The sequence below is a fragment of the Micropterus salmoides genome, unplaced genomic scaffold, assembly GCF_014851395.1.
Source record: "Micropterus salmoides isolate LMB-PRFRI ecotype aquatic unplaced genomic scaffold, ASM1485139v1 Ms_hic_scaffold_20, whole genome shotgun sequence".
In the NCBI taxonomy this organism is placed as follows: domain Eukaryota; kingdom Metazoa; phylum Chordata; class Actinopteri; order Centrarchiformes; family Centrarchidae; genus Micropterus; species Micropterus salmoides.
Genome location: NW_024041151.1, coordinates 1,630,171 through 1,645,857, shown reverse-complemented (window position 1 = coordinate 1,645,857; position 15,687 = coordinate 1,630,171). Strand labels below are relative to the sequence as shown.

General features: G+C 41.1%; 1 protein-coding gene across 1 annotated transcript; it reads right to left on the bottom strand.

Moving 5' to 3' along the window:
• Window positions 1–3,810: 3,810 nt before the first annotated feature.
• LOC119914857 lies at window positions 3,811–14,256 on the bottom strand. The gene is made up of 2 exons (XM_038734400.1): window positions 14,194–14,256; window positions 3,811–5,775 (listed from the first exon to the last, which is right to left on the bottom strand). Exons 1-2 carry the CDS (start codon window positions 14,202–14,204, stop codon window positions 4,176–4,178), a joined length of 1,611 nt encoding a protein of 536 aa, XP_038590328.1. The 5' UTR covers window positions 14,205–14,256; the 3' UTR covers window positions 3,811–4,175.
• Between the last annotated feature and the right edge of the window lie 1,431 nt (window positions 14,257–15,687).

The following is a 15,687-nucleotide window of genomic DNA, read 5'->3' as shown; positions in this document are numbered from 1 at the left end:
ATTTATAACATCCTCTTCCGTTGCAACATGTCTGCACAACACAAACCAGAATAATGCACATGTAAATATCTGCCACATTGTTCTTTCTCTGCAAATAGTTGTATAATTTTTCTCTATTTCTTCTATTATTCTTCTATAACTTACATTTGTTTATTCCATATTTATATATTTCTACATCTATTTATGTCAACTGGATGTCTGTCTGCATGTAGCCCCTTATCACCAAAGCAAATTCCTCGTCCGTGTAAAACACTACTTGGCAATAAAACACCTTCTGATTCTGATTTGTCAAAACTGAACAACCAATGGATGTTAAGATTCTTATTTATCACAATCTCGGTACAAATTCTTTGTCGGAGATGATCGACCACGAGCAGGCTCTGAATGTCTCACTTCTGCAGCTGACACTCAAACAGGATTCAACGTGGTTTAATGAATGTTGTTTTACACAGAACTCAAACTCATTCAGTCTGTCAGAGCCGCTCAGACAGAAACATCTGGACAGGACTCAGATTCTGGACTCTAACTGGCTGATGAGCAGATCTGGAGTTTCACATCAGAAGATGAGTTGAACTGTCAAATTAAATTATTACAGATTATATAATAGTTAACTGAGCTCTGCAGCTACAACAGTAAAATACATCTGTACTAACGATAGATACGCCTACACGAAATGATACTTAATGATAGTAATTTTACATAAATGATATTTTCAACACAGTAGGAGAGCCGGGACCATTTAAACCCTTTTCAGATATTCGTTATTTTAAAAGTTACAGACGGAAATATTTGTTGTTGTGAGCAACAGCTCACATGTGTGTTTTATCAAAACCAGCTGTGTCATGAACCCTGCATCTCTCACCTGAGTTTGGGACTGAGTGAGTGTGTTTTGATTTGTTTTTTTCCTTTGGGTGAGTGAGGCATGCTTGGTGTGTTCTGTTTGTTTTCTTCTCTCAGTTTTTTGAATCCTGGGCGTGTCTGGTTTCCTGAGTTGGCACTAGCTGCACCTGCTGATTATCACGCACCTGTTCCTGATCTGCCATCCCTACCTCTTCTTAAGGAGAGACCAGACTTCCATTCTCTGCTGGATTGTTAGTTGCGTACCGTAGGTCTTACCTTAGCATCTAGCCTTAAGCCTGTTAATCTAGCAACCAGTTGCTTTTACTACTTCTCCCTGCCTGACTGCCAGTTCCAATCCCTCAAAGCCGAGATCCAAACTTTCCAGCCAGCCAGCCCTCATCCTCTACTGCTTAGAAAAGAGACTCCCTGCCACCTCACCCTGCCTTAGTCAATGAACTGTTTAACTGCTGCTTTGTCTCTGTGTCTGCATCTGGGTCCTGGCATAACTCCTGACAAGCTGCTGTTCTGTAAAAACAGAATCATTTAAATTTAACTGCAAACACATTCTGTCCTTCTTCTTCTTTAAAAATATAATAAATCTAACTTTAATCTGCCCTCTCTCTCCTGGTCCACTGTGAAGACCCTGTTACTGGGCTGTCAGGGTCCTGGTGGACTCGGCCCCCCTGCTGCAGAGACTCCTCCTGACGTTTCAAACTTCAGGATGTGTTAAAGTCCTGACTGACTAATCTGTCACGTGATCGTGACCGCGGCTCATCAACACAAACACGACTCGTCATTCAAATAATGGCCGCTTGATTTTTTACTTTGCTGATAAAAACAGCTTCTTCCTGTAACTCCGAGTCTGTGAAGTCTCCACCTGATCTTTCTCGGTTCGGCTCAGTTTGACTTGTGGACTCGGAGAAAACCGAAAAACTTTGATACTTTAAACACGTTTTAGTGAGAGTACTTCTGAGTGTACTTCTACTTCAATTACATTTTCACTGCGCTATTTTATACTGCAGTATCGCTACTTTACTATAGTACGGGATCAGAACAGTCCTGGTCCCGGTCCCGGTCCTGGTCCCGGTCTTTAGCAGATTAATAATAACATGCAACTTGTTGATCAGCAGCAACTTACCGACTGATGTTTTTACCTTCATCTGCAAACAACAAACAGGAAGCGACACCAAACCATCCGCCGTTACTATGGAGACCTAACACTCTCTGCTCTGATTGGCTGTCCGGCCCTCTCTCATTAAAACATTCACCTTTACCTGCAGCTGGTTGAGTATAGAAATACTAGCAGTACTACTACAGATACTACTCAGGTTTACTAGGTTTCTGGTTTCAGAGCGTTTCAACAAGAAGCTGAAAATGTTTTTAAGATAAACTTTACAGTCAGCACTTCCTGTCGTCTTTTCACAGTAAAGTCTGCCGCTGCCTTCACATTAAAACGCTTTTATTCTGAAAGGCATACAGGAAGTGTTGTTAGTGTGATCAGCAGCTTTGATCAGTAACTTCCTGCAGTAAATAATAATAATAATAATGTGATAAAAGAGCAAAGTTCAGTTACTGTAGTGGAAACTCTGGAAACACAACCAGTCCCGTTTTACACATGAACTGTTTGTCAAGTCATTTAATCCAGCAGAAGATTCTGCTGATCGATAATCAATTCTTTACAGTCCAAGCTGGAAACTTCTGTTTGTTAAAAACGTTCATTAAAAACTCGTTTTTAATACATGATGACGATATTTATGTTCTCTCCAGCAGATCACAGCTGATGTTATGTTACCTTCAGTAATGCAGTGCTGGCTCCCTCTAGTGGTCACTACAGGAAGCATCACCAACAGAGCTGATCACGTGATGAAACATCAGCTGGAACCAATCTCTGTCAGACCTGCTGCTCGTCACAAACTCCCAAAGAGAAACAGAAGAAAGTTCAGCAGAAGCTTCAGCAGAGTCCAAAAGCTGCTGCTGATCCAGTGAAGACACTCTGAGCAAACTGATTTCATGAAGCTCACAGGAAGCTGCAGCACTCAGGATGCTTTCATGTAACTAAAGCTCAACATAAAGGATCAACATGTTTCCACATGAAATATCTGAACTAGTCATTCAGAGCACGAAGACACAGGAAGAAAGCAGCGTAGAAATCCATCAGAGGACATCAGCTTTCAGGACTCTTCACAAACACAGCAGCAGCTTTCTGTCTGACTTCTCTTCTGGAACGTCCTCTGTGCACACTGACAACATGAGAAACTGCTTTCTATGGAGATTTCTATTCTACATGTCAGTGAGGAGTTTACTGTCAACATCAGAGTCAGCAGGAATCAGCAGCCTTGGACTGGCTGAGAGGAGCATTAGAGGAACCTTCACACGTTAAACTCACATAAAGAAACTGAAGAAGATATTTATTTTGTAAAACAGGATCTGACTGGGTTTAGTTTGTGATGTGGGGGAGGGAGGGAGCTGTTGTACTCAGCATGAGACACCAGGGGGCGTCCTCACTCCTTTAAACCAGAGCTGTTAGCTGTGTTCGAGGTCAACTCTGCAGGTTTAAGGTGGAGTCAGTGATTATAATCCAACACACTTGTCTTTTGTCCAAACTACAAGAAGAGCAGCAGTCATTCCACACCACAGAGGGCGCTGTTTCCAGGAGGTACACATCTGACATTTAAAAGGTGATTACATTTGAATTTCCTCATGAACTTATGACATCATCATCACACTTCATAGAACTACAATGAAAAAGCTTTTGTGATGTTTAAACATCTGGATCAACAGTGTAGAGCTTGTTTCTACACAGCTGCTGCTCACACTGATGGTGTTGTGGTGTCCGAACAATAATGCTGCGATGATGTGTTGAGAAGAAATCCGCTTGACACTGTTCTTGATCATAAAAGTTTATTACATCAAGGAATTCAGCATCAATTACAAGCTCTGCAGCAGTTTGGAGAGTGACCCAGCCCGATGACCACTCTGTGTCTCTGTACATCAAACACAGCTTATATAGGATATGTTTAGGTATCTGCTAAATAACATATAAGGGTCTGAGTCTGCAATCTAAAGCTCTAATCCATATCAGGGCACAGTGCTGTAGGATAAGTGTAAACATCTGTTAGACACCATAGAAGGGTTCAGTACCTTCATAAACACTAATCACTACTTTCCCTAACACTGGGTCAGAGGTCAAATTCCATAGGAGGGTTCACTCTTTACACACCATCAATCACTACTCCCCCCTTAAGAGTTCATTGAGCCTCTATCCAGCTGCTAGAGTGTTATTTTAAACTGTAATGGTCAAATGCACATATGTAATACACCACAGTCTTCACCTGCTACATCACTGATAGTTTACCGAATCTGTACCGCAGTCCTGCTCTGGTTCCTTCATCCTCTCGACTCTTCATCTCCTCCAGTTTCTGGACCTTCTCTGCGTCTCCTTTCTCCTTCATCTTCTCAATCAGGAAGTCCAAGTGGACATGAGTGGACAGTGAATCAGCATTCAGGGCGATCTGATTCAGTCTGACAACAAGCTCGAAGGATTCTTCCAGCCGCTGATCTTTATCTTTCTGAAGTTTTTCCATTTGCTTTTTTAAAATCTCCAAAAGGCTTGATGACACCTCACATCCTGCTTTACCTCTTTCATACTTCTCTTTCACATCTTTCAGGGTCTTCTGAACTTTCCTTGTCTTGGTCACATAGATCCACTTTTCTTTCACATGATCTGATACAGGACACTTCCTGGTACATGAAGTGCAGCGGCCATCTTTCATGACCTCACAGTGTTTAGGATACCAGGCCAGTGTGCATCCAGGATAGTGACAGTTCTCCTCACAGACTGTACAGCAGACAGCTCCTTTAAAAAACACCAACCCCCACCTCCCACCTCTGATCCTTTCTTTTTCTTTGTAGACCTCATCAACTTCTACAGTGAATTCTTCATTTCTCTTCATCTCTTCTTCATGTTTCTTCAGAGCTTCCTGAATCGGTTGGATTTCTTTCTGTTTTTGTTCAGTGAACTCAACTCTCTCTTTCAGGTTTTGGATGCAGGCTGTCAGTCTGGTGCGTACCTTCAAAACTTCAACAGTTTTTATCACATTTTGAGGCCCAGATTTTTCTAGAAAGTATGTAAATTCATTCATTCCTCTCATTGATGTTTCCCATGCAGTCTCTAAAACAGTCTTGTATCCCTGTGTTCTCTCTGTGTCCTGGCAGTTATCAAACAGGAAGTAAACAGGCTGATTCTTTTCATTTCTGGCACACTTCACTTTTGCAGCATCAAGAGCTTTCAGAACATTTTCAGGTATCAGACCATCTGAGTGTGTGATGAGAGCAACAATGTTCTTCTCCATGTCTTTTCCAAACAGAGACACCACTGAATCAAAGATGTACCTCAGTCGGTCATTCAGATGATTCTCACTCGCTTTCACCACCAGACCCACTGCATTCATCTCATGAACTCCGTCCTCTGAGTCGAACCAGTCTAATAATCTTTGACTGATGATGTCATCATGTTCAGTCCCTCTGATGTCTCCGTATCCAGGAGTATCGATGATGGTCAGAGAGTAGGGCAGAGTTTCACCTTCAAAACCAAAGATCTGGTACACCATCACATCTGATGTCCGGCTCTGTGTTTGGATTCTCTCCTCGTCTTTCTCGTCCTCTACGATCTTAAACCAGACCTTGTCCTCCCACTTCACTCCCATGGCGTAGTTGACCAGAGTGTTGATCAGAGTAGATTTTCCTGCTCCTGTTTTACCCACAAGCAAGATGGTTTTGTTTATCTTGTTCACATTTCTTTCACCGAGAGTCATTCTTCTTAGAGATCCAATGTTCTCTTTCTTTGGTCTCAGCTGGTAGACAGCAGGAGGTCCTGGTTGGATCAGAACACTTCGGGAAATTATGTTCTTGTATTTGGTTGATGTGTTTGTGTTTCTGTAGAAAAAGAAATCATTTATACTTATTTATTTTTAATAGATTTTACCATTTATTAACTTTGCATTCTGTTCTGACCCCTTTGTTAGAGACAAGCCGCATGGCCAGGCTTTTTGGGCCTAGCCTCTTTGTTTAAGAGACTACAGCCAGGTCATGGATGTGAGTCTCAACACTTTTCCCTCCTGTACACCTCATACACCGCAGCCCAACATGCAATGAATGCTTTATAACACACTAATGTAGTTGTTAGCAGATATGCCCTGAATGGCCAATTTATTAGGTACAGCTGTAAAATCTATCCTGATTGACAGGTTGCCATGGTAGCGACTTGTCAATCAGCTTGTAGCCCCGCCCTAAAGCCTCCCCTGCTTCCTGGTCTCTGTTCCTCTAAATGGGACCATAATTTACTAAATGTCCATCATGCTGTGTTGAAGAAGACTTGAAACTAGCGACTGAGACCAGAAACTCATTACATTGCTGTCACAATTAGGGGTGATTAGGGGCGGCTGTGGCTCAGGAGATAGAGCGGGTTGGCCGTTAATCGGAAGGTTGGCGGTTCAATCCCTGGCTCCCCCTGGTTGCGTGTCGAAGTGTCCTTGGACAAGATACTGAACCCCTGGTGAATGCAGATGTAGTGTAAAAGCACTTTGAGTGGTCAAAAAGACTAGAAAGGCTACTGCTATATATACAAGTACGGAGCATTTACAATCCTGTCCTGAGGTTGTCTGTGTTATATTATTTTGGCCGTGCCTCCTCTGTGTTTTGATTTTGGTTTCTCTGTTTCTGGGGTTTGGTTCTTGATTCTGAGGTATGGGTTTTGCAACTACTTTTTAGTTCTGTCATCTGTTGAGTTTAGTTTGCTGTGAGTTTACTTATTGATCAGTTCGGTATCTGTTATTTAGTCTGGGTTATTATTTATCTGGTTAGTATCTGTCAGTTGGTGTTTAGTGGTATTTTGGTATTTTCCTTATTTCTGTTCTGTTCCTTGTTGAGTCTTCTCCTGTTTCCTGTCTCTGTTCCCTACCCCGGTCTGGGTAACAGTTGGTCCATGTTTTCTTTTTTCGGTTCTGTTCTCTGTTTAGCCTTGTTTAATTCATTTTTCATTTGCAGCTTCTGTTTGGCTCACTTGTATCTTAGTAATGTCTTTTCTCCTAGTTATGTGTTTGCGTTTGCATGTTTTGGTTTTGTCTGCTCTTGGTTCTGTTTAATCTCTCTGCCTACCTGTGTCTCGTTAGTCTCATGTCCCTCGCCTGTGTATCCCCTCCCAGCTCGTTAACCCTGTGTGTGTATATATGCTTGCTTGTTTCCCTCAGTCTTGGTCAGGTCATTGTAATATGATGTGTTATCGCCATTTGCTGCACTACCTGTTCTGCGTTTTGGATGTTGCCACTTTCCACTGCAAGTTTTGTCTTGCCTGTTGCTTTGGATGGACTCATCAATCCTGACAAACATTTATTCATTTAGCTGACGCTTTTACTAAAAGCAACTTACAACTGCTATACATGTCAGAGGTCTCACGCCTCTGGAGCAACTAGGGGTTAAGTGCCTTGCTCAAGGACACGCTGGTGGAAGGGTCGCAGTGGGGGATTGAACCCGGGTCTCTCACACCAAAGGCATGTGTCCTATCAACTGTGCCATCACTACCCATTAGGAAAGTGTTTACTGAGGTAATAAATCAGCTGAGAAGTAACCTCATTTTCTCATTGACATATACAATCACACTTCTTTCTGCAGCCAGTGGAGTCGCCCCCTGCTGGCTGTTAGAGAGAAAGCAGGTCCCAGAGGTTACTTGAATCAAACACATCTTCGGAGAAGTGTCCAATTTGTTTCCACATTCCAACTTAAAAGCACGGGAACACACCAAAGTCAGACGAACAGTAATTTCCCTTACAATTTGTATAGATAACCAGTGCTGTGAATGTAAGAGGTGACATAACATAACCCCGGTAAGAACCTGTCAGTCACTTAGCCCTGTCTGTTCTCAGGGAGCAGGAAGGCAAGAGGACACCACAGGGAGCCAACTGTTGCAGCTGGGCCGGAACCAAGTCGACACCAAGTAACAGAAGTACTGCATCGACAGTAATAGCTGTCTCTACTGCAGTCATCTGGGTCACTGTCAAATTGGTCATTAAACACAAAGGCTCGCTAGCTAAGAAACGGATCCTAGTGTGCCGTGCTATTGTGCCTTTGTCTTCCTGTCACTGTACATAGCTGCATTCTACAGTCTCCTGGCAAGGTCAGACCCTTGAGTTGTTGGCCACAGCATGTCCCAGCAGCATGTCTCTCTGCTCTGTGGAGAATACCTGGCGAGTCTATTTTCAAGTAGTACAGAGCAGACAAGTCTGTTTGCTCATGTCTGGGCTTCAGGAACTAACTTCCAGACCTCTCGTACCAGACCTCAGAAATAACCTACTCACTCTGCTTGCCACCACCAGACTTGTATTCCTGTCTGTCCGCATCATTTGGACTAGGGTTGCCAGCCTTCCCTTAAAATACGAAATGGTATTGAGAACTAAATAGCTTTGGCAATATTGTTGCTATACATTCATGTCAATAAAGCTAATTTGAATTGAATAGCGTGTCCTGTTTTGAATCAATATGGGACGCAATTTGTCCCGTATTTTCAAGTTGTCTTTAATGCAGCATCGCATGCAAATCCTCCCACCCGCATTCTGTGAATACTTCTCCTTTTCTACCCCTGATTGGGTAATGCTCGCTGCCAATGTGGGTTTTTATTAATACCGTCAGGTTCGTGGCCAATCTGAGTCAGATAAGGGCCCCGCATCTCCTCTGAAACAAAAGCAGATGCAAAAGTACCAATGACAACGACAGTGGGAGAAATCAAATAGTCCACTTGATGAGTATCAAACCAAATGTCACAATTTGTCAGCCAGTGTTCTGTGTGGTGCACGGTGGCATTTTCACATTTTCTGATTGATCACGGACTTCATATGCCGCCTTTGTTGAGAAATATTGTTTCATTGCCTACATTATGGTATGATTTGTTTTTTAAGGTTTGAGTATACTGTCAGACACATGTGGAAAGGATCTTTTCCAGAATTACCAACAAAGTGACAGCAAGAGCCGGTTCTCTGAGGAGCTCATGAGTGAGCTCTTGATTATTCTCAACTTTGAGCAGTTCATAGTTTTAGTGCTGGACGAGTCCTGTACTTCTGACTAGAAAACATTTATAAAAGGAAGTAGGCCTAATGCTCCAATACTGCACACAAGGCCTGCTACTTCTGGTCCGCTGATGTTCATGGAATATCGTTAGCTTTGTATTCGGCTCTGACATTATGACCACTAGTCTGTTGATAGAGAGACTGAGTGCATCTGTTCACACTGATTTCAATAGCAGATAGCTTATCACAACATCCATTGGTATCAATCTTAATACTTTCCTGAAAACATGTTTTAAGTTATGATACTGGCACACCATCGGGCCTGTCGTTGAAGGGCCCCCAAGTGGTGTGGCCCCCACTGCGGCAGGTGTCCCTTATTTTCCTGTATTGAACAAGCAACCCTAATTTAGACCGAGGATCCAAATCAACCCCCAGCTCCACTGACCTGCAACCACCTCTGCTTCACAATATTATTGTTACAAATAAATAACCTTAACTCTTTTACCTTATCTCCGGTCTGCTGTTGAGTAACAAGACTGAAACCTGACACTGGGAGTCTCTGTGTAAATGATTTGATTATTCTAGTGACTGTACAAGTTCATCTTCTTTTCTGATATAAGAATGTCCTCAACAGCTTAAAAGATGTCTGCAATGAACTGTTTCATTACAGTTTTTTATGATCACTGTGATAATCCTTTCAACACTTTAAACAATTTCCCTAAACTGTTAACACAGCACAACATCTGTCTGTGTAGGCTATACAATTAACACATTTTGTCACACAAAATGTTAAACAGTCAATACAAATTTAAAAGGCTTGAACTTCTTTACACACAAGCTCAACCCAGACCAAAACAATGGATTTTTACTGCCAAATTTACAAATGCTTTCACACTGCACGTCAGAAAAGATAACAAAGTGAACAGCTTTTCATATTGTGTCTTGAAACACAAATATATCCCCTTTCTTTTATCCCATTGCTACTGAGAAACAGTTGCTTAATGGATCAATCAAATTCACATGTAGGAACACACTCATATGACCATAAGATATACAGTAAAAGAGGACCTCTTTGGGCTGATCTTGTGTGGAAAAGGAACAATATAAGGTAGAGGCAGAGGAGTCAGAATATGTGGTGGTGCTCAAAGAAGGGCCAGAGCTTAGGGGACTGATAAAATAAGAGCTCCTATCATAGACCATGTCATAAACCATGGGCTATCATACAGAGAGGCTGGTTAACAGTACAGCCAAACCTCAGACGGGACACAGTGGCATCCATTGTCCAGACTTTTTGAGTAACCAACACGTAGGATATTGTAGGGCTCCTCCTGCTGCAAAGTGTAAATCATTTTCCATGTATTCTAAAGAAACTGCACTGCAAACCATAATCTATTATCAATACAATATACTGTATTATATAGAACTTTTATTATTTCTTTAATGTGTATTCTTTAAATTTCCCTATGTTGCTTTTATGTTTAATGTAAAGCACTTTGAATTACCTTGTTGTTGAAATGTGCTATACAAATAAACTTGCCTTGCCTTACTGTTTACTGTATCAGGGTAGACCATACATATAAAATAATGTTATAAAATTAGTGTTATGTGCTGTGACATTGTGCTATGATAGACTAAATGTTCCCGTTGGAAGAGAATGTATGTTAGTGTTTTGGAAGACTTATTTGATTTTGGGACATGTTTGCAGTGTTTTGGTAGATATAGTGTATTGTGTTAGTGTGTAAGTGTATTTTGAAAATTACTGTTGGAGTTTAGTTTACAATGTGTGATTTTGAGCATTAAGTTAATTGTTTTGCCAGTTGTGTGTTGTCAGTGTGTTGATGTGTTAAGAGTTTAGGAAAATTGTTAGTTTTTCTCAATTGCATAACATAATCAGGCTTTTGAATTTAAATTTCAAAACCATAACTCTATTTTTCAAAATGCACACCCATTTCCCTAAACTCTGTATAAAAATCCCTTCATTTCTCACAGCCTGCACCATGTGATCATTGAGAAAACACTGAAATTCACTATTTTTCACTCAATCAGCACATGTTGAGCTGAATTATCTCACAGCTGCCCAAGTGCAGACACAAACAGTCAAAATTGATAACACACCAATCAGAAGCTTCAATAGACAGACAAAAAGGCCGAAGTCAGTTAATTCAGATTTGGAACAATGGATCCAGAGAGGAGGAGGAAGAAGAGGAGGAGTAAGAGCAGTATGGAGAGAAGGAAGAGGTGAAGGAAGAAGAACAGTAGGAGTTGGCGGAGGAGACAGGACAGGAGGAAGATGAGGAGGTGGGGAAGGCGGAGGAGGCGTAGGGTGGAGGAGGAGGTGGAGGAGGTGGAGAACAAGAATCTCTGGCCTGTCTCAGACCAAAGACAGGACGCTGGGGCAGAATAATTAGTTGTTTGGCGTGTTGTACTGTACAGCACACTGAGGAATAAAACATGTGTGCAATTATTCCTTTTGTGTTCATCATGTGAAAATGTTTCTGATTCTGGGAGAACCACAGGCAACGTTACTTATAACTAGGACTGGGCACGTTAATGCATTATTATCGCATTAATTAATTAATGCCGACAATTATTTTATCGCACATTAACGCAGTTCTTATTTTATTATTATTAGTTTGAAAGTCCCTTGCTCACTGGCTCTGAATACACATCCAGTCAAACCCTGGGTCACAGGAAGGGCGGGATGTTGATCAGCCTGCAAATCACCCACCCAGACAAGCAGTGGAGGGAGGCTTTGACAGACTATGCTGTCATCTTTGTTCCATATTTTTCCACCCGCGATCCGTTATCACGGCAGCAGGTGTACCGCTTGCTTGTTAATGAAGTAGCCTATCAAACAACTCAAACCAACATCTGCACCCTGTGTTGAATGCTGCTTTAATGTTACCTGGTCTGTGCTTGTAAAATATCGACCGCGACTTGTAATGTCATTTCAAGTTTTTAACCGAGTGAAGTCTGTGCGAGTGAACACACGCACCGACCCCGCTACACCCCAAAATAGTAAGTTTTGGGGAGTTGGGCGAGAAGTTGTGGATTTGTCAGAGATGTCAGAATGCTTTAATGATCTCTCTGCATCTTTCACCTGCTGCAGTCTTTATGTTACCGTTTTTATCCATTGCTTAAACACATTTCTTTAAATTATACCTTTTTATACCTCAAATCAACAATTTAAAAATAAAGCTCTCCACTCAATCTTACTGAAAAACCAAACTTTGCCCTCAGATGTGACACATCAGTCCTCAAAAACACACAAACTAAAACACAGTCTGACACACTGGTGAGATAAATTCAACACAATACTACAAAAACTGCTTATAAGTAATGTTGCTTGTGGTTCTCTCAGAAACATTTTCACATGATGAACACAACAAAAGGAATAACAAATGTAAACATTGTACGTTTTACCTTATAATAATAATAATAATCCTTATTTGTAGAGCACTTTTCAAAAACAAGTTACAAAGTGCTTTAACAAGTGTAAAGAATAATACAAAAACAAGATAAGAGCATGAAAAATTAATATAAAATTAGTGAAATACAATTAAAAAAAACAAATAAATAAAATAAAAGGGATAAAATAAAGTCAAATAAGATCGGGAAAAGCTCTCCTATAAAAGTATGTTTTAAGAAGGGACTTAAAAGAGTTCACTGACTCAGCCGACCTGATTTCCTCGGGCAGGCTGTTCCAGAGCCTCGGGGCCCTGACAGCAAACGCTCTGTCCCCTTTAGTTTTCAGTCGAGACTCTGGAACAGACAACAGACCTCTGCCCGAGGATCTCAAGGTACGTGCTGGTGCGTATGGGACTAAAAGGTCAGAAATAACAAGGCGAGAGGCCATGAAGAGCTTTAAAAGTGATCAATAGAATTTTAAAGTCAATTCTAAAACATACTGGGAGCCAGTGTAATGAAGCTAAAATAGGAGTAATGTGGTCATATTTCTTTGTTCTGGTTAAAAGCCTGGCAGCTGAGTTCTGGACAGTCTGGAGTCGATCAATAGATTTTTGGGTTAAACAGGTGAAAAGGCTGTTGCAATAATCCAGGCGTGATGAGATGAAGGCGTGTAAAATGGTCTCGGTGTCCTTAAAAGTTAACATAGATCGAATTTTAGCTATATTTCTAAGTTGATAAAAACATGATTGAACAAGCTTTGTGGTGTGCTGCTCGAAATTTCAATTACTATCAAACCAAACACCAAGGTTCTTTGCCACAGGCTTAATGTGATTTACTAGGGAACCAGCAGATGGCAGTATTTGATTTGCCATCTGCTGGGACCCGATGACCAGGATTTCTGTTTTGTCTGAGTTCAGCTGGAGGAAATTTACCTTAGTATACTCTACAGTCCAACACACCAAACAACTAATTATTCTGCCCCAGCGTCCTCTCTTTGGTCTGGGAGAGGCCAGAGATTCAAACCTCGGTTGCCCCTGCCTTTCTATGTGGAGTTTGCATGTTCTCCCCGTGTCTGCGTGAGTTCTCTCTAGGCGCTCCTGCTTCCTCCCACCATCCAAAGACATGCGGACTAGGTTAATTGGTGGCTCTAAAAATTGTCCTTGTGGATGTGAGTGTGAGTGTGACTGGTTGTTTGTCTATGTGTGGCTCTGCGATGGACTGGTGACCTGTCCAGGGTGGACCAAGCTTTTCATCCGATGCCAGCTGGGATTGGCTCCAGCCCCCGCGCCCTGTACGCAGGATAAGCGGTTGATGATGGATGGTGTTTCCACCTGGGTGCTAATTGAGCTCATCCTGTGTTGATTGAGTGAACAATATTGAATGTCAGTGTTTTCTCAATGACCTCATGGTGTAGGTAATGAGAAATAAAGGGATTTGTGAGTACAGTTTAGAGAAATAGGTGTGCTTTTTGAAAAATGGAGTTATGGTTTTGAATTTTAGTTCAAAAGTCTGATTATAGTATTCAAGCAATGAAGAAAAACTGTAATCTGAAATCATTGAGTTCAGACATGTTGTAAATGTTACAGAATTAGAATTGTCGTCTTGATTAAAGAGGTGCAGGTCTGAAAGAGACTTTTCCCTCCCCGTGTTTCTCTGTTGTCTTTGTTTTATTATCAGTGTTTCATTTTTAACAGAAAAAGAACTGTATTCAACTTTTTACATCACAGCTGTGTGTCTTCTTCAGCATGTTAAAAACATAATTAACTGATTTAATTACAGTGAAACAATAAAACAAAATAATTATTAATGTCTATTGCTGCATAGTTAGTTTTGATAAAAAATTTTATTTAAATTTTTTTTAAATATTTATTGTGTTAATGTTACTCACTCCGTTGCCATGGTGATGACTGGTAGAGAGGGCTGCAGACAGTGAGGCTGAAACAGGTGTTGGTGTCTGGATGAAAAAACAAACCATAACTGTAACTACATTTTCATTCATCTGTAATGAAGAAAAGTTACACAATGAAATGATTCCACATCTCCATCAGACTGCTAACAGGAGCTCAGATGTTAAAGGAGAACTTTCATAGTGTTTGTGAAGCTGCTGCTTCCACAACTGAACTCTGACTGTTTCTGCAGTAACAGTAATGAATATGATGTCTCGTTGTCTCTTTGATTGAACCCAGTCTGCTAAAGGTTCTGTCCAAATGCAGCGGAAATAGGTTACCATCAAACTGTTTATTTCAAACAGTATGAATAACCATTGTTTTACAACAATTCAATTCAATCTAGCTTAATTGGCATTAATCTAAAACAACAATACTGCCAAATCTACAAATAAATTACAAAAGAACAATTCCTTTCATACATATTTTTAATCACTGTACAATAATAATAATAATAATAATAATAATAATAATAATAATATGTGTATATTAATACAAAATAAATCAAACTTGAAATTAAAACAAACAAACAAAAAACATTAAAGCTGCAAGCAGCGTTGGGCGGGCCCTCGCACTTGTAGCGCGGCCGGTGTGAGCCGGCCGAGTTGCACATTCTGGAGCTCTGCCGGTGCGGCTGTGAATTTGGTACGCGGTTCCGACGACGCATGAAGGTGCTATATGTCACTTCCTGTATCCCCTTTGTGGCGCAACATAGCACTTGCCGCTATGAATATAATCAATATTGGTGTGTACATGTGTTCAGGGCAGGACAGTTATCAAGCACGTAAAGTTTGGTGCAGATGTGAGCATGTACACTGAAGTTACAAAACCTTCCTGTGTCATGGCGAAGACTTGATCTTTGACGCCACGCCACGGACACGCCCATTGACGAAAACTCGCAAATAGCACAACTTTTCATCGTCAATGCCTTTAGAAGGCACAGCAGAAATTTGAAGTCGGTCGGTCTAAATCCCTAGGAGGAGTTCGTTAAAGTGTGTAAATCATCCAAAAATGGCCGTAAAATTCAAAATAGTCGACTTCCTGTTGACTTTAGGCTATGGGTTCCTGAGGCTTTTTTGTGCGTCTTGATATGTTACATGTCCCCAGAAAATTTCGTGCATGTAGGTTGAACGTGAACGAGGGGCTAATTTTCTAGGTTGCGCTAGCGAGTCATTTTGCAACGCCCATGCGCGAAACCCATAAAATACAAAATTTTTCACCAGTTCTGACATGTGTGCAAAGTTTGGTGAGTTTTCGAGTATGCTCAGGTCCCCAAAATTGAGCTTACTTTGCAGAAAAAAAAAATATAAAAATCTTTACAGTTTCAATAGGGACCCCTTACTTTTATTGTACTCAAGTAATTTGCCAGTGTGAATTCTCTTTTAGGGTCAGATAACATTGGAATTTACTTTGTGTTTTGGTTGTTTCTTTCCAGT